The 20,118-nt window shown below is 39.2% G+C and overlaps 1 protein-coding gene across 3 annotated transcripts in view; it reads left to right on the top strand.

Moving 5' to 3' along the window:
- The window catches only part of RPTOR (regulatory associated protein of MTOR complex 1), a 423,475-nt gene that overhangs the window by 260,851 nt on the left and 142,506 nt on the right, over positions 1–20,118 (top strand). For all 3 annotated transcript variants that reach the window (XR_014174604.1, XR_014174605.1, XM_081944023.1), the window contains exon 10: positions 3,460–3,535. Coding sequence is in view for 1 of the 3 variants with exons in the window: in XM_081944023.1 (XP_081800149.1) it covers positions 3,460–3,535 (76 nt within the window). In the remaining 2 variants the exon portion in view is untranslated. The remainder of the gene's footprint in view (positions 1–3,459; positions 3,536–20,118) is intronic.

Here is a 20,118-nt window from a genome sequence, read left to right as displayed (position 1 = left end):
AAGATTAGTTCTCAAAGTTAAAGCCATCACAGTGTCCCCATGGTCATGGGATCATTATTTGAATGCTTGGTAACTGGCACGTGTTAATAAACATCACAGACACCCATGGTTACATGATTGCTATTTGCAACCTTCACAGCCAGCTTCCAGCAAGCAAAATTATTGGGGAAGCCCAAGGAAATAGCAAATTATGCCTCATCATGCTTACTTTCCTTAACAATTGCAGATGTGTCTGATGTGGTAAGTCAAGTATGGTCACATGCTATTTCACTTTATGATTGCAATGTTTAGTGATGAAGTTATTGGTCCCAATTGTGGTCAGTAAATGAAGACTACCTTTATATGGGACTGCATATGGTATCACAAATTGATCGATTAATAAAAATTAATATATTTTAAGTTGCTTTTCTCATTCTTCTTCCCCTCATTCTCTGTATTGAAAGTATAGCAGAAATATCATAGAATATACCAATGAATGCTTTAAAAGCTACTTGAAGGACTTCGGAATAATTTTGCATTTAAATAGTTTTGAACTGAATGTACAGGTAGAGGAGAATGATATATTGCTTAGCTGGAAGTTGGTACTACTTCTACATTTCTACGTATTTTTATCATCGAAAAAAATGTTCAGATACTTATATTCTGATACAGAGCATGTGCAGCTAGACTATTAATTTTGAACCGCTGCTTATTAATGTGCCCATCACTTAACCAGCATCTTGGAAATTAAGTGGTAGCCCACCTAGTGGGCCACCGTCTGTGAAGTCCTGAGGGAAATAATATCTCTGAAGAAGATGGTTTAAATGCCTTTCATATCATACTTAGAAAACTATAATAATGGGTCTGTATAACAGCAATGACCATGATTCAAAGGCAACTTTTTTTCTTCCTTATTCCGTCAAAGAAAAAAGTGCCATCTTTGAAATCCAGAAAAATCAGAAATTTTGTGGTGAAAAGCACTTTCCTAATGATTCTTGATAAAATTATAAAGACTCAAATCTAGTTTTCACTAGTTATTCCATAGTATAAATGAACATCTTTTTTGTATACAGGGAGGCTATTTTGGGGAAATATAAGCTAAATTCCATTTACTTAGGCATCTCAGCGTGAAGTCAAATTATCAGATACTTGTCGCAGTTTACCAGCAATATAAAAAATTGCATCAGGGTTTGTTTCTTAAAATTATATTTTGCTAAAATCTAGGAGCTCAAGGTATCAGGCATAAAGATCTCCCGTCATTTTATCATCTCTTTATCTCAAATTGGACTGAGGGAGAGTGACCGGGCAGACCTAAAGGACTTTAGAGATAAGGGAGGGAGTTTTGAAATAAAAAAAAAATTTCTGAGAGCTAACTGGGCCCTAAAAATGGATGGGGTTGTTCCCTTTTCTGAAATATTCCCAATTGGATTTAGGCTATCGTGTATGGCACCAGCTGAGATGTGGAATTGGGGGTGGGGGGCAGGTAGCAGTTGTTATCAGGGAATCTCTGTGGGTTTTCAGGATGCTGCTCCAAAAGTTGCCAGTCATGAAGTTCTGTTTTTGAAGAAAGGCTTGTGGGATCAGTTGGGATTGTTGCTAATGTAACAGCTTCCCTGCTGCATAAGAGTCTCCCTGCCTGAGTTGCTTGAGGCCATCTCAGGATTGGCTGTGGAGTTCTCCAGGTTTATAGTTTTGGGGCACTTCAATCAGCCATTCCTGAGATGAACTTAAGAAGCAGTGGTGGTCACGGGCCTATCCCAGATTATTCATGTCCACACATCAGACATAGTTTTCTTTTTAGAGCAGTAGCAGTGCAATCTGGGGGAGGATCTCTTCCCCCCTGTCACAGTCAGATCACGTCCTGGTAACTTTGAGATTCCCTTATTCTACCCCTTTCTGCAGTGAGGTAGGAAACTAGTTGATCAGAGTGTCACTCGGCAGCCCTGTTTCAGGTCACTGCAGATCCTCCTGGGTAAGGGACACTCCGAAGTTTACCTTCGGGATCTCATGGAGCAAATCTTTATGCAACTAGGACGTAAAATTGCTCAGATCTGTTCTCAGTTGTGGACCAAGCATGGAACAACAGACTTAAACTAAACTCTGGTAGGGATGGAATGGCTGTGGGTGGGGGACTTCACTGTCTTTGATGTCTACTATCTGTGATCTTGAATGGGCTTGCACTGTCCCAGATGAACACAGCGCATAAACTGAAGGCACTGTTGTGTGGCAATTGGGCCTTCTTGGAACATGAAACCCTTCTCTTATTCATCGTCATCTCCTGCATGAGCTACTGCAATGTACTCTACATGGGGCTACCCTTGAACATTATCTAGAAGCTGCAGCTATCTGGAATATAGTTGACTGGGCAGTTCTGAGTGTCCCTGGGGTTGTGCATGTAACACCTGTGCTGCATAAGCTGCACTGAGTACCAGTTTATTTTCAGGACAAATTTAAAATGTTAGTTATCACTTTTAAACTCTTTCACAGCATAGGACCAGGTTACCTGAGGAACCATCTTATCCCAATTACATCGATCTCTCTCAGTCTGTCAGAGAGGAAGGATGGGCAGGTTACGGACTCATCAGTTGGCAGGGTCAAGGAAGAGATCCTCTTTTTCTGTTGTCTCTGCACTTTGAAGCATCTTGCCCCATAAGTCAGCAGCCCTCATTCTTCTGAAAGAGCATTAAGTCTTGTCTCTGTCAACTAGCATGGGGATCCAATAGTGTTATGCAACCCTGGAGATGGATGGTGGTCTGAGGGCACCCACTCCATCTTTTTAATTTTGGGATTTTTAAAAACTTTATTTAAAAAGTTTTTTTTTAAACTTTGTATGGATGTTATGGTTTTTCTTATTTGTACACCGTTCAGAGTCACTTAGATAGCAAGACGGGTGTATACAAATGTGATTAGATCAGACATAAGACTGCCTCCTAACATAAGCAGATAGGTTATGTTTCATGAAATATTTCTGTTTGCTAAATTTTATAAACCATTCTTTATATTTTAAAAAATCAACTTCCATCTCCTTTGTTTCCACACACACACTTTTATTTGCTACTATTTCAGAGCAAGTATGTCCCACATAAATAGACAGAATTAAACTTCCCCAAACTCTTTTCTTTTCATCTATAGTGGTGAATTTTTCAAAGACAACTTTGAAATGCTCTCCTTAGAGAGAATCATTTGATTCTGATCTTTTTATCTTTCCGATGATTTGAGAATGGCCTAAGCACTTTTGTGCCATGGAATTTTTAGTGAATTTGTTATCTACAGTACTGATTTATGTTTTGGTTCACATACTGGATATAATAAACTGCTTTGAGTTATTAAGTATAGAATATACTAATTGGGAAAAGACTAATCTAAGTGTCCCTCATTTTACTAGCACAAAGCAAGTAACATGTATCGTAAGTGAGGTGATGATGTTGCATATAGTTTTGTCCAATCTTGTAATGCCCCTATCTTTTTATCTTTCCCCAGGCAAGCATGGGATCTTGCTGTGGATATATGCCTATCTCAGCTGCCTACCATTATAGAGGAAGGGACTGCATTTAGGGTAAGTTACTAAACTATTAAATTCATGTCCAGGTTACTCAAACTTGGCTGTCCACCTGTGGATGATCTTGGCTTCAGGAATTCCTTAACTAGTGTGTCCATTCCTGACAATTCTGAATTCTGGGTAGTGCCAAGGTTGGGGAAGGATAATCTAGTAATTCCAAAATTCTCATATTCTTTATCAAGCAATTATGTACCCATTTCTTCATAGTACACCTATGAATCATTGACCCAATTGAAGAAAGATGTATGCAGCATAGATGCATTTTTATTGCACAGAAGTAATTTTAACTACACTCCTAGTGTTGCTTTTTAAGAAAGAGAGGGAAAAATTCTCTTAGTGTTGAAAATTCTCACAGGATACTTTTAGATATTGTATATAATATGATAAACATATTCATACATAGCAGCATAAAAGTCCCAGAATTATTCATAGTGTTTTATAAAATCAAAGGATAGAGATATCATCTGGGAAGGTTTTGCAATCTAAAACTTTATACAAAAGAAATAAAAGGAGCAGGAGGTAGACTGTACAATGATTCTAGTTATAGGAATAAAGACATAAATACAATAGAATATAATAATTTAGGAGAATAGGATATATAATAGATAATTACTGTGATGTTGTTTAATGTGATTTCCATCATCAAAACTAAAGCTGATATAATAGTTTCTTCCCTCCCTCCTTGTATTCTGTATCTGATATTCCAATTTCTCACTATGGAATTCTCCTTGCTAGTAAGTTTGTTTGCGGTTTTATATAGCTGCCCATCCTAATCAAATAACTGTGCAGCTAATGAGGCATAAAAACAAACAAACATACATACCAATATATAAAAAAAATGCCAGGTAAAAGTAATTAACCAAAACAAGGCAAACAAACTGAGCTCCCATTAACATCCAGACCTTGAAGCCTGAGGGAAGAACCAGGTTTTGAAGACTTTCTGAAAATCCCGTTCTTAGAATCTGAATCTCAAGGTTTGCATAAATTATTGTTATGATAACAGGCTTCTTTTAACCAGAAAAATAGAACTCTCAAATCAAAGCCTGATGTGGGTTGGTAGTACATTTAGGTTCTTTCTTAGCTGGGTACCTCCAAATCGGGCCTGAACTATGGTAACTAAATAGATAAATATTCAGCCTGTTCCTGGTAATCAGATATAACAGTTGTAAGAACATCTCCTTGATCTCGTTCATCTACTTTATTTTTGCCTTCCTTTTCATCTTTCTTCAACTGTTTTAAGTAGCTGGATTATTTTAATAGCTGGATTATATACTCACTTCTCATGTTGAAAAAAATGTGAGTTTCTGTTTGTTTTTAATTGTTCAAGGGAGCAGTCAATCTTTTACTTCATGGTTCTTCTTGAAGTTCATGATATTCTCGGCAATCATCTCCAGATCCACAGTTCAAAGACCCCCTCTCCCCCTCTCATTCTTGGTGCCCAACTTTCATAGTTAAACATTACCAATGGAAAAATAATGCTTTAACTATTCTGATCTTTATGGTCATCAGATATCCTTATCTCCTGTGGTCTTGTCTAAATATCAGTGTAGTCATCTTTAGGATTAATCTGTTCACTAATGTAGTATCTTCCACTTCTGGCATGATGTGGGTTTCTCTACCAAGCATACTACTTGGTATTAGCATTGTCTTAATATGCAATAAATCAGATCTCCACGTTCTACTTTTATTTTCCCAGTGAACTTTTGTTAATGTTCTTTTTACATACATACATACATACATACATACATACATACATACATACATATATATGTATTAGTGTTACAACCCCTGGTATGCCTAAATATGGGAGGAAGGTCACTACTCCCTCTTTCTGTCCTTCGGCTTCATCACAGAAGACCATGCAGGCAGAAAACCATATTTTTATTTTTAATGTTGCCTTTTATATTTGTGTTATATTTGTACTGATAATCCCTTCATTTATTTATCAGTACAAATATAATATATATCAGACCCATAGTCAGCTCCATAGGCTCACCTCTACAAAACCTAGCCAAATTTCTCGCCAAACAACTACAGCCCTATGCAGAATCCATCACCTCACACGTAAAAAACTCATTCCAGTTCATAGAGATCATAAAGAAACAAAACTTACAGCCCAGCGACCTACTCGTGAGCTTCGATGTTGTATCACTCTTCACCCAAGTACCAATCAAAGAAGCCTTGACAGCTATCCAAAAGAAATACAACCCCCCCAAACATATCCTAGATCTGACCAACCACTGCCTATCCAACACATACTTCATCTATAATGGACAAAAATACAAACAAACAGAAGGAGCACCCATGGGATCACCCCTCTCACCTGTCATTGCTAACCTCTACATGGAACACTTTGAAACCCAAGCTCTAGAAAAATCCGATCACAAACCCAAACTCTGGCTCAGATACGTAGACGACACCTTCATAATCTGGCCACACAGGAAAGATAAACTGGATAACTTCCTCACACACCTCAACAGCCTACACCCCAAAATACAGTTCACCATGGAAACAGAAGCCAATAACCAACTCCCCTTCCTGGATGTCTTAGTCTATAAGAAATCCGATGGATCCCTAGGACACACCATCTACCAGAAGAAAACACACACAAACCGCTATTTGCACGCACTCTCACACCACCACCCAGCACAGATCAACTCTGTAGCCAAGACACTCATCTCCAGAACAAAACGCTTAGCTGACGAACAACACCTCAAAACCGAACTACACACTCTCACCAACGTACTAACATCCAACGGATTCCAAAGAAACAATATCACTAACTTAATCCAAAAAGAAAACCCCACTAAATCCAAGACAGTGAACAAGAAAACGGCAAAGCCCTCCTCCCATACATAAAAGGCACCACAGATAGAATCAGCAAGATCCTCCACAAACACAACATCAAGACAGCATTCTACACAAACCGAAAAATATCCACCATCCTGAGAAACCCCAAAGACAAAATAGAGTTAGAAAATCAAGGAGTATATGAAATCCCATGCACCACCTGCCCCACCACATACATCGGACAAACCAACAGAAGAATAAAGGCACGCATTGAAGAACACAAAAACTCAGTCAGAAAGGAGGAACCAACTTCTTCCCTGGTCCAACACCTCAAAGCCACAGGACATGATATAGACTTTAAAAAGACCAGAACTATTGCCAAAATTGAACACTTTAACAACAGAATAATCAGAGAAGCTATTGAGATAGAAAAACGACCACACAGCATGAATAAACGAGATGATACCTCCCGCCTACCAGCCATTTGGAAACCCGCCCTCACTGACAAACGAGTCCCTAACACTAAGAATGATACCAGACCCACACTCACGAAAACCACACAGGATGTCACTATCACACATCCACGCAAAAAGCAAGCCCAAACCCACACCGATAATGACCACAAACCAGAAGCCCGACCACAAACCAGAAGCCAGACCACAGCTGCATTATTAGCCACTTTAAACCCTTCCAATCCATACATGAAGCAAACTGATGCCCACCACGGAGATGGGGCACGACCACAAACGCGAAGCCAAACAACAGTAACGCAGCTCACCAGCTCAAATCCCTCCGCAACTCAGACTAACACAAGCACAACCAGGCCCCCACCCAAACAGAACACGCCCCCATCCAATCAGAGCACAGCCAAACTCCCATCCAATCAGAGCACAGCCAAGGCCCCTACCAATCAGAATACACCTCCAGCCAATCAGAATGCAGCCAAGCTCCCACCCTATCAGCACAAACCACCACTGGCAGTTAAAAAGAGGAACCGGCTGAGATCTCACATTGCTCCTGGAAGCACCAAGCCAGAAGCACCAAGCCGGAAGCAGCAGCCTGAAGATGATGAATGAGACTTCATCGAAACGTCGTGAAGATACTTCCAATTCTACGCGGGAGAAAACCCGAACAACCAAAGACATACATACAAACACCCGCGAAAACCTCAGAAAACATATATATATATATATATATATATATATATATATATATATATATATATATATATATATATATATATATATATATATATATATATATATATATATATATATATATATATATATATATATATATATGTTGTATTTTGTGCTGATAAAATAAAGGGAGACTAGTATAGATCCATTTCGAGCTATTTAGCTCTCATCAGCTAGCCATACCCTTACTGGGATTCGAACCTGGGCTGTATTATACACTAGGCAAGAGTTTTAGCCACTATGCCACAGGCTTCTCCTCCTTTATCAGCTGAGCCAGGGAAATAAGTATCTGTTTGTGTTACAACCCCTGGTATGACCTAATATGGGAGGGAGCTCACTCCTCCTTCCTTCTGTCCTTTCGGCTCATCACAGAAAACCATCCAGGCAGAAACCCATATTTTTATTTTTAATGTTGCCTTTTTATATTTGTGTTGTATTTTGTGCTGATAAAATAAAGGGAGACTAGTATAGATCCATTTCGAGCTATTTAGCTCTCATCAGCTAGCCATACCCTTACTGGGATTCGAACCTGGGCTGTATTATACACTAGGCAAGAGTTTTAGCCACTATGCCACAGGCTTCTCCTCCTTTATCAGCTGAGCCAGGGAAATAAGTATCTGTTTGTGTTACAACATATATATATGTTAAATATATATATATATATAAAATTAGTAATGTTTTGGCCTCTTAGTTTGAGTCCGGTTATCATCTTTTCCAGTCCTGCCATTTTTATTATATATTTCTCTATATGAAATCTTTTGTATTATTTGATTGCTTATTTTGAATCACTCATTTTCCAATCTTATCAATCTTGCCTCTTCTGAAGAATAATCAGAATTGCTGGCACATTCATTAGTCTGAATATATTCCATATTACGGCATTATCTGCAGATCAGGCCCTTCAGCAATAAGTAAACTAAAGCTAAATCTCTTTTTAAGACATGTGTACTCTCTGTTGTTCATTTTACAGTTGCTATCTGATCAAACCTTCTGCTGCTTTGGAGGAGTCTTCCTGTTTTAAGGCATTTCTCTCTCCATCCATTTCTCTATTGTTCCTTGTAAGATTTTAGGAAAAACTTTTCATTAAGAATTGATGCAATGGTTTGGTAATTCTTTTGCATTTTCCTTTTCAAATATAGATAGATAGATAGATCTAGTAGGCTAGTCAATCTGTGTCTACGCCCTGAACTATTAGTACTTTAACTGCCTCTTCTGCTGTAGTGTTAACCAGGTCAGGGATTATTTTATCTGCATCTGGTGCTGTCTTATTTGAAAGTTGATCTATTGTCCCTCATACCTCACTTTAGATTCAGTTTCTGAATATATTCTCTATCCACAAATATTTCTGTACAATATTTCTGTTTGATTTCAATTGTCTCTAAACCAGCTCTCAGTTTCCATTTCTGTTCCTTATATACATGCCTTATATTATGGCTTTATATTCTCTAGCTTGTATCTTATTAGTGCCCATATTCTTTTAAATTTTCTACTCCTAACCTATATATTTGACAACAGTAATTCATGTTCCATAGTCTGTAACTTGGAAACATTTCACTGATTGGATTGTACTTCTCTATTGTCTGTATGCTATTATGCAGCTGATTTCATTTTAATGTCCTTCTAGTGATGTCCACAGGGCTTTGTTTAAAAAAGGTATTGGCAATGTATAAAGAATTATTTTTGCAAAGTTCTCCTAATCTGTCTCCTGCAGCATTGCATTTACCCAATCCAATTTTTTTAATAATTCCAGATTCTCTAATTTTCCAATCTTAGCTTTCCTTTTGTAACATTGCTTTCTTTTTAGATTTTGTTCACTGCCTCTCTTACAATTTGTCATAGAATTCTTTGTTCTTTTTCCATTGTCTCTGTATTACAGACATACATTTGTAAAACTTTGATATTCGCTGGATGCATACTAACCCCGACATGGTGTGCTTTACTGGGGTGTAACTGAACTGAACACATACTTAGAATGTCCTTTTTAAATATAATTACCTTTCCATTGTTTTGTAGGATCTCCTGTCCTAAATAATATTATCAGGTAATAAACTGATTTCATATGCATTCCAGTCCATCTACATTTTTTTGGTTCAAAAATATCAAGTTTTTATTCCTAAAACACCCTACTTTGTTTCCATTCTGAAGTTTCAAACTTTTCTTGGTAAAGGATTCTAATATTCCATATTCAGATTACGTTCTGTATGTCTCTTTTGATATTGGCACCATTGAAGTGGCCAGATATTAATGGTGCCAGTTTGATTTCTTCATCTGGTACCAAGCTTTTTCTAAGTATTTCAGCCATAATGATACCCTTTTCTTGGCAGTAATGAAGAAGAGGTTTGCCATTGCTTCTTCTGGATTTGATTTTGGAGTTCTGGGTCTACCATGGGTTGGCTTCATTTTAATCCCTAATCCACCTACTCTCATCTTTCAGTCTTATTGAAAAAAAAACAATCCTACTAGAACCCTTCTCGGGCACAGTGAAGCTACTGAGTCCTCCATCACATCAAGTGATAATCCTGGTAGGGGGAATTTTAAAAAGCTAATGTTTATAGTAAGACAGTACTGTAAAATTTACAGACAATATAAGTTTGAATCCAGTGGAGGCTGAGGAGCATACAGAGATAGTACTGTAAAATTTACAGACAATATAAGTTTGAATCCAGTGGAGGCTGAGGAGCATACAGAGATAGTCGTTGAGCCATGGTCATAATGAAGCCTGCCCATTACGGTTACATGACCTAACAGGGCACAGATTAATTAGTTGCCTATAAAATGTTGTAGCAAGGAGAATATATAAAACACAGAGCTTTAATATAAGATCAAGAAACATAACTGACTCTGGAATCATTCAGCAAGGAATCATACAAAAGTCTGGGAGAGATGGTGACTCATTCATAAGAATAGGCTAAGAAAAGTATACATACATGTATAATAAAATAAAATGGAGGTGAAAAAAGGGCTCAATACAAATAGATTAGGATAGGGAAAAGACCATTCTAAATAGTGATGGGATTGAAAATTATTTTTCATTGAACTAGGAATGCAACTGCTGTACCTATCTACTTAGCTGTAAAAGTGATTGTGTTTATTTTAATTTTTGCTCACCGTATTTGAGAGAGCCTATGTAATAATACACTGCTTGACAAAGACTGCAATATTTGGAGCTTTTTGACTAGATGTATGATCCTAAATGGATGAAAGTGCAATAGGAATATATGAAGAGTTTTTTTAAAATGATATTACTAGCGGCAACAACAGTAATCAATGGCTTTTAAAAGATGAATTCTTCCTCTACAAATGATTAGTCTTGAACTTAATTATTTCAAAAATAACTAATATATAATCTACTAAGCCATTTCAATGCTTTTAAAAACCATTCCACTACAATCTGTACTTGGCATAAAGTATCTTTGAAATTTCTGCTTGTAAGGGAGCATTAATCTAATTGTACAAATATAACATTTTTTTCCTTTCATTGATCTTTGAAACAAGCTGTTTATTTTTGTTTCAACATGCTAATGAAACATTATCTAATGCTGTTTTGAGAAATTTCTTATTTGTCAATGGGAAATGTTTTGTCGTGCCATGGATTTGTTGTTATGCTTGGTGTGGTATCTTGGTAATATTCAGTAATAATAGTAATAGTGTTTTTAAGTGAAGTATTATCTACTTTTGTATTTCTGAATACCAGATATATAAAAACTGCATAGATAATTTGAAACGAATTGTTTGTTTTCTGAGTTCGGTAATTTGAGACCCAAATCTTGATAATTATCATTTTCCATGGTGGCTATATTCAGAAACTCAGTTTGATCTTAGTTGGCAGAGGCAATATAAGTAGTGCTTAAAAAGAATGTTCTGACTCAAATGTATGAAACTATAATTTAAAATTCCTTGAAGTCTTCTATTAAACCAGATATTAAAGAAAAAGTGAATGGAAAAGAAATTGGATATGGAGAATGTTTAGAATATGAAGAAAATAAGCTTGTAAATATTTGAGTAAAAGTATTTCATGCATTGAACTGAACTGATTTTTTTTTATTTATGTGAATGAAAGAAATTGTTTTTTAAAAAAGCATGTAACTCTAATCTGATATGGAAAATTTATCTGGTATTGCTAACCAAATCTTGCGTGCTTATAGTCTTTCCTTTTAATTTTTTCCCATTTTATGTATTCTTACAGTAGGTTTTATAATTTTCAAGGGGAAAAGACAGTCTAATACTAACATTAATACAGATTTAAAACTATAGAAGAATAGATAGCATACAGGTAGTACACATTCTTGTTTAACTGTGGTAATTGGGACTAGAATTTCTGTCACTTAGAGATGTGGTTGTAAAGCATGAGAATTAAAGATTGCAATCCCAGCAGTTCCCAGTTGCTGTCGTTAAGCAAGAATCTCCTTGCAACTTCCTGCGGCTTCCCCAAGTCAGTGGGGAAGCTGGCAGGAAGTTGCAAGACACAGGCTGGGACTTAGGCTGGCTGGCAGGCAGGTAAGTGGTGGGTGCAAAGGAGGGTGCAATGCAAGTGCAATGAGTCTTGGAATAGCTGCTGCCAGGTGCGGGCGGTGAGATGAGGGACTGGCATGGTCCAAGAGCAGTGAGTTTGGTGTAACTACTGTCAATGGTGCAAGAGTGTGAGGGCCTAATGCGGCAAGACAAGAGCATTGTGAGGCTTTGGGTAGGTGCTGCAAGGTGCGGGAGACTTAGCAAAGCAATTGAGATTGCTTTGTAAAAGAGCAGACAAAGCAAAACTTTGTTTTATTTCTAGGTTTAGTTCCCAACTGATAATATTATTTTAAACAGGATAGTGGGAGTAATAGTGGGAGATCACTATTACTCAGAGGCATTTTAGGATAGATACTTTATTTCAGATACATTTCAGTAATCTGATAATATTATAAATAATACAAATATGTGTCATTTGCAAATCATAACGACTTCGTTTTTACACTTATTTATATCCCGCTTTAAAAATACATGAAATTAATATGCTAAATTTGATGAACATTAAAAGCAAATACTAAAATGAACAGTGATGATACCATTAAACTAATGCGGAAAACAAATCTGATTGAAGTACTGAAAAATGTCTTCCAAAATATAAAGGTTTCCAGTGCTCATCTAAAGATGAGATTAAAGGAAGCTGGCCAGATAATTCCAGAGCTATATCATTGTTAGAAAGAAATACTTCAACATCATTTAAATTTTTATATCTATATAAAAATATCCCATCTTTATTATTTTTACAAATAATTCAAGGTGGCAAACATATCTAACACACCTTCTTACTTCTACTTCCATCCCCCCAACAACCATCCTGTGAGATGGGTTGGGATGAGAGAGTAACTAGCCCAAGGTCACCCAACTGGCTTTCATAGTTAAGGCAGGCCTTGAACTCACAGTCTCTTTCTTTCTAGAACCACCAGACCAAATGGCTAATCTATCTTCTATTCTATATACCGTATTTATCGGCGTATAACACGCACCTTCATTTTAAGAGGGAAATTTCAGGAAAAAAATTTAAATTTCAAATAAAGAACTTTGAAGCAAAATAAGGGTAGCTCAGAACTTTTTTTTTATTAATATTATTACCACTTATAAGGTAAATAATGTAAAAGGACAGTAAAAGCAACTATGAACACTGCTGCTTTCACTGCTACTATCTTCCACCCTCCCTTCCTCCTTCCCTTCCTTCCTGCCTCCCTTCCAGTTCCCTCCTTCCTCTTTCCTCCTGCCTGCCTGCCTTCTTTCCCTCCTGCTTATCTATGCTTCCTTCCTTCCTTGCACCTCCCTCCCTTCTGCCTGCCTGCCTTCTTTCCTCTTTCCCTATCCTCCTATCCTTCCTTTCTCCCTCCCTCCTTCCCTGCCTCCCTTCCAGTTCCATCCTTCCCTCCTTCCTTTTTTTTATTAACTTTTAGTCGGGAGTCCGGGGAGAGGAGAGACGGCTCATCCATTCTCTCCTCCTCTCACCCACACCCCGCTGTCTAAAGCGCTTCCTTTCGCCCGCCCGAGCTCTTCCGCGGGCGAAAGAAAGTGTTTTAGTCGGGTGTCTGGGAGAGGAGAGACGGCTCATCCATTCTCTCCTCCTCTCGCCCACACCCTGCTGAGTAGCGCTCCGTGATCCTTTTCTGTGCGCCTGGTGTTTAGATAGATAGCCGGATGTTTAAAATGCCAGGCGCACAGAAAAGCAGCTGCTGTTGGGGCGAAGTGCTCCGCGATCCTTTTCTGTGCGCCTGGCGTTTAGATAGATAGCCGGATGTTTAAAATGCCAGGCGCACAGAAAAGCAGCTGCTTTTGGGGCGAAGCGCTCCGCGATCCTTTTCTGTGCGCCTGGCGTTTAAAACATCCGGCTATCTATCTAAACGCCAGGCGCACAGAAAAGGATCGCGGAGCGCTTCGCCCCAACAGCAGCTGCTTTTCTGTGCGCCTGGCGTTTAAAACATCCGGCTATCTATCTAAACGCCAGGCGCACAGAAAAGGATCGCGGAGCACTTCGCCCCAACAGCAGCTGCTTTTCTGTGCGCCTGGTGTTTAAAACATCCGGCTATCTATCTAAACGGCTGCTGTTGGGGCGAAGCGCTCCGCGATCCTTTTCTGTGCACCTGGCGTTTAGATAGATAGCCGGATGTTTTAAACGCCAGGCGCACAGAAAAGCAGCTGCTTTTGGGGCGAAGCGCTCCGTGATCCTTTTCTGTGCACCTGGCGTATATCGCCTGGCGTATATCGGCGTATAACACGCATACATCATTTGCCCCCTATTTTTCGGGGGGGAAAGTGCGTGTTATACGCCGATAAATACGGTATATATAAATGGATATGGGTGAGTGTGTATGTGTGGGTGGGCGTATGTTCCAACATAACTCTGGAATGCCTCGAGCAATTTCAACCAAACTTGGTACACAGATGACTTCGTCTCTGGAGACAAATACTGTGGAGGTAAGACACCCCTAAAACCCCCTCGGGATGAGTGTTCTGTTAAGATACAGCTTGTTGTGCCTTAAAATGGCTTCTACTATTTTGCCATAAAATGGCTTCGATTGTACAGCGCAGTGGTGTTGCCATGGTAACAGTTTCACAATACTCCTCAAGGGGACTCCCTCTATTAAAGGGGAAAATCCAACATTAGAAATTACTTTTGGGTTATTGGCTATATTTTCTAAAGATGAACAGAGCTATGGACATGGGTGTTAACGTTCAGATAAACTCAACACCATTCCCTCTGCTCCCCAGAAAAGTATTTTCCATTGCAGGAAATCTAAATATAACCATTATTTAGCGTGCTTCCTCATTACTGTAGAGAAACCTCCAAGCATGAGATATGAACATTATTTTGTCAGTTTTCCTTCTCCTTTTGCGACAATAAATTTGAGAAAGAAAGGTATTGTAATGTGATGTAGATAAAAAATTGGAGGCAAGCAGCAATGTCAGTGTCACCTCATTTGCATTCAGAAGCAGAATCCAAATGAATTAATTTGGGCTCATTCAGTCAGTGTTCTAACCTTTTTAATACTACCTGATCTCATGGAGCTTTCCATTTTGTGCTGCTCTTTCAGTGATTCTGTTACATTCTTTATTTTTTATTTTTATTCTCTGTTCCTCAGTTTCAGAAACTTTTGCACTTAGTGGCTTTTTTCACATTTTATACCAAATTGTTGAATAGGATGTGTCCTTGATACTCATTTCCAAGATTGCGTGTAGTTGTATATTCTTCCTGCTTGGCAGTTGTTTTTGAATGGAAAGTGGACAAATTGGACAATGCAAATTGGATGATGAGGAATAAATGACACTAAAATAGGGTCAATTTATCACTGAAATTAGCAGCAAATAAACTGACTACTGCATCAGGAACTAAATAGTAGGAAAGTCAGATTGCTGGCATTTATGACTATGGACTTGTAAGTAGAATATGCATAGAAATACACTGAATATTAGAGATCATCAGCTGTATCATTTCAAGTTTCCAGAAATGTATCATTTAAACATTTCCCAGTAGGGGGGAGGGAAGCAATATTTAATGACTATCCAGGGTACTTTTTTAACTGCCTTAGCGCTAAAGGTAAAGGTTCCCCTCGCACATATGTGCTAGTCATTCTGGACTCTAGGGGGCGATGCCCATCTCTGTTTCAAAGCCAAAGAGCCAGCGCTGTCCGAAGACGTCTCCGTGGTCACGTGGCCGGCATGGCTAAACGCCGAAGGTGCACGGAACGCTGTTACCTTCCCACCAAAGTGGTCCCTATTTTTTCTGCTTGCATTTTTACATGCTTTTGAACTGATAGGTTGGCAGAAGCTGGGAGAAGTAACAGGAGCTCACTCTGTTACGTGGTGCTAGGGATTCGAACTGCCGACCTTTCTGATCAACAAGCTCAGTGTCTTAGCCACTAAGCCACTGCATCCCTGCCTTAGAGCTTAATGGCTTTATATGTTGTACAAATTAAAGCATGATAGAATGCCAAGCACATGCCAGTGTAATACCATGATAATATATGTCATAGTTTACAAATAATAGAGAAGCATGCAAGAAAGGAATTTGAAACCAAACCATGCAGAACAACCTGTGAATTCTAAAAATTTGGGGAGAATGGAAAATTCTTGCACCAAAAAGTTAACAGTGTAGACACCAGATGGGTTTCCTGTTCCAAATCCGCAATTCTAGGCTAAGTCCTTCTCTATGGATTTGCTAATTGCATCTGATAAGGGGGCGAGGGGAGTGTGTATGACTTTATTTGACTGTCATGTAAAAATGAACAGCCTCTCTGTCATTTTGTTTCAGAAAACAAAATGAAAAAAAACCTAATCCATTTTCCTTTTTAAAATGTATCTCGAATGAACTCTGACAGCTCTTTATAGCCTCTCCAATTCAATTGAAAATATTTTAATGGGGAAAGCATGCCCTAAGTAGTTATTTATGGGGCCAATACATGGAAAAGAAAATGAAAAAAAAATGGGGAAAAGTCCCAAATTGTTCATACTATTCTGCTTAGCACTGTGAAGGAAATTGCCCTTGTAAATACCTTCATTTTGTCCAGAAACAGGTTTCTAAGGACACTGAGAAACTAGATAGTTTTTAGTAAGATAAGTAGCCTATTATTATTTTTAAGTAACTGGTTTTTACAAGTAAAAAAATGTGTAGTAGACTTCCTATTAGTTTTTAGACAACTACGTTTCTCAGAGACCGTGGACCTGCACCAAAACTCATAAAATTGCTGGAAAGAGGAGGGCAATGTTTACTGCTGCTAATGGATGGCATTGTAATTATCCACTGGTAACATACTAAGAAGGGGAAAAATATTTTGTGACCCATTAGGGAAGGCAAGTCTATTTTCCTGCCTTCTTAGCAATACATCATGATCATCAACTCTTCTTCTGTCTGAAAACCAATTATTTCCTCGCTGAATTAAGTGCACCCTTCATGTTAGGCATGTAATATATTTATAAAAGGAAGCACAAGATGATTCATTCATCGTGCAAAGAATTTTCAAGTCACTGCCAAACATAGCACTGCTGTTGGCATGGGAACTTTCCATTTGTCAGAAGCAATTTAGCCATAGTAGTCCATTAACATGTATCACTTGAAGTAGCCACCTGTCATTTATTAATTTACTTACTTACTAAGACGTCTATGCCACTAATTATCAGGGGCTTTAAGTGGCTTACAGAATGGTGCAACAAAGGTTAAAACTAAAAATAAAAAATCCAGCACATAATTGCTGGATTTGGAAACCCCAAAAATATGATAGTGCCATTCCACCAAGCCCTCTACATTCCCAATGCCTTTTTGTTGTTGGCTGTGGCTGCCAATCACTGGATTTCAAAGATGAAATGGACAGCAGACATCAGCTGAATTATAGTTGGCAAAACTTTATTATTTCTGTTTACTTACATCAGAGACTCTTTCCTGATCAGCCATGACAGATGTGAGAGGCAAATCATGGCAAAAGTCCATGCTGCACCACTTTTAGTAGGCAGATTTTTAGCAGTCTTTCCCCTTTCCTTTCTATGATTTAATATGAAAGGACTTTTGAAGATGGGGACTGCTCAGGAATGCATCCAGAGATATCCTAAGGCAGGAATCCCCAACCTCTGGGCCATGGCCTAGTACCTGGCCTTAGCCTATTTGCAACCGGGCCACATGAGCGGTGGGCCAGCGCACACTTGCAGCTTGACTCGCACAAGCGGCGGGCCTGCACGCACACTCACAGCTCAACTTGTGCAAATCGAGATGCACACATGCATGCCGACCCACCTTTCTTGTGCATGCACAGCGGCCCATCACTCCTGTGGCCCAGTTCCCCTCTCCCCCTTCCTTATGAATGGAGAGGTGTTGACCTACAAATCCAGCAGATATATTTTTAGTCTTAATCTGCTACCTGTTAATTAGAACAAGTGGCAGGAAAATAGCCAGGATAAATTACTAAATGCAGTCATGGTGGTTTTGTTAGATGGTTCATCCTGATGTTAGAATTCAATGAACTCTCATATTTGTTAGCCTTACCAGGTAGACCTGACAGGAAACATGATCAGATAAGCTAATTCTGCTTTAGTGTAAAGCTACATTAACAGAATCTTGCAAGTCTGAAAGTACAATTCTCTCAGTGATCCCTTCATTCTGAGCCCCTTGCCCCGCCTGCTATATAGCTGTGGGCTGTACTCTCTTATCTTATCTTATCCCTAGGCCACATCTCTTCACCCCATCTCCCAAGGTACTTCCCATCTACTATTATAATATATCAGAATGGCAGAGCATAATACAGCTAATGTATTTCATTTCTTGTACCACTATGATGGCCTATCACAGTGATGGCGAACCTATGGCACGCGTGCCATAGGTGGCACGCGGAGCCATTTTTCAGGGCACGTGAGGCGCTGCCCTGTCAGCTGGCCAGCACGCATGCGCACGCTGGTCAGCTGAGTTCACCCTTTTTTAAAGCCATTTTTTGCACTCCCCAGGCTCCAGAAGCTTTATAGGAGCCTGGGGAGGGCAAAAAGAGCCTCCCCGCCCCCCTGGAGGCCTTCCAAGGCCTTCCCTGAAGCCTCCAGAGCGCAAAAAAATGGCCCTACGGGCAAACCAGAAGTTCAGGAACCTGTTTGCTTAGAGGGTCGTTTTAACTGCTCCGGAGGCTTCAGAGCAGCCTCCTGAAGGTCCCTGAAGCCTTCGGAGCACTCAAAACGACCCTCCAAGCAAACCGGAAGCGACTTCCAGTTTGCTTGGAGGGTCGTTTTGACTGCTTCCGAGGCTTCAGAGAAGCCTCCTGAAGGTCCCTGAAGCCTTCGGAGCACTTAAAACAACCCTCCAAGCAAACCGGAAGTGACTTCCGGTTTGCCTGGAGGGTCATTTTGACTGCTTCAGTGGCTTCAGGGAAGCTCCTGAAGGTCCCTGAAGCCTCCGGGGGGTGGGGGGGCTGTTTTTCCCCTCCCCAGGCTCCTATAAAGCCTCTGAAGCCTGGGGAGGGCAAAAAAAGCATGCAAAAATGGGGGGGTCGCGCCTGTAGTGTATGCATGCACACTGGGGGGGTCGCATATTGCATTATGGGTGTGGCACTCCCCCCACTTATGGCACGCAAGCCAAAAAAGGTTCGCCATCGCTGGCCTATCACATGAAAATACAGCAATTAGCTTTAGTTATAGGAAATTCCCAATACAACAAAACATATCAAGTTTACTAACCAGTAAGACTGAATACCTCTCCAGCTTTTAATTGTCCCATCCCTCCTTTTACCAATACTTTCATTCTGGTATGGCCAAACATTTTCTATCACTGTCCCATTGTCTCCAAGAATCAATTGTGCAATTCTCTCTGCCTTTAAATGTAGCTCTGGATTTCCCAGATCTAAATAAAAGGGCAATTTTACTTCCCGATAGCCATGGTTTGCAGTGCCAAACCAAATTCGAGATATATATTCCCATAGGTTTGGGAACTAAAATGTGCTTATATGGTATTTCTTGCCCTATAATAAGGTGACCAATCGTCCTCCTTTAGGGAGGACAGTCCTTCTTTTCTAAGTTCTGTCCTCCCTCGAAAAGTGTCCTCCTACATGTCCTCCTTTTCGATATTTGAAGACTAATCTGTTGCGCGTTATGTGACGTATTTGCATTTGACATGACAATTCGTCAAGGCTCGGTATAGTGCGGTATAAGACGTGATAATGAGACGTATACGCTCCGCACGGGAGACCTTGAGAGAGAGTGCCACGCACAAGTGGCTTTGTTTACTTCTTACCGAAACACAACATGGCACATACGCACACAGTAGACTCACAGCATGTCGGCAATTGAATGACTCATGGTAATCATTTCTTTCTCAGTGAATATTCAATTATACAGAGGTAAGTACAATTCACGTTTTATTAATTCATTATCTATTTAATAATTTCCAAGTATGTATAATTTTATTTACAAGTTTATACAACCCTGTTGTCAACAGAAGTGTAAAATAATTTAAATTTAAATTTTAGTGAAGTTTATTCACTTATGTTATTAAAGTTTCAGTTGTAATAATTAATGTTATTTATTCATAATGTGATTGCATCGTTCGTGTAGCTTTATATTTTATTTTTATTTTTAAATTTCATTTAGGGATGAAAAAAA

Source organism: Natrix helvetica (assembly GCF_964273705.1).
Source record: "Natrix helvetica genome assembly, chromosome: 1".
Lineage (NCBI taxonomy): Eukaryota > Metazoa > Chordata > Lepidosauria > Squamata > Natricidae > Natrix > Natrix helvetica.
This window is presented reverse-complemented; position numbering and strand designations above follow the sequence as displayed.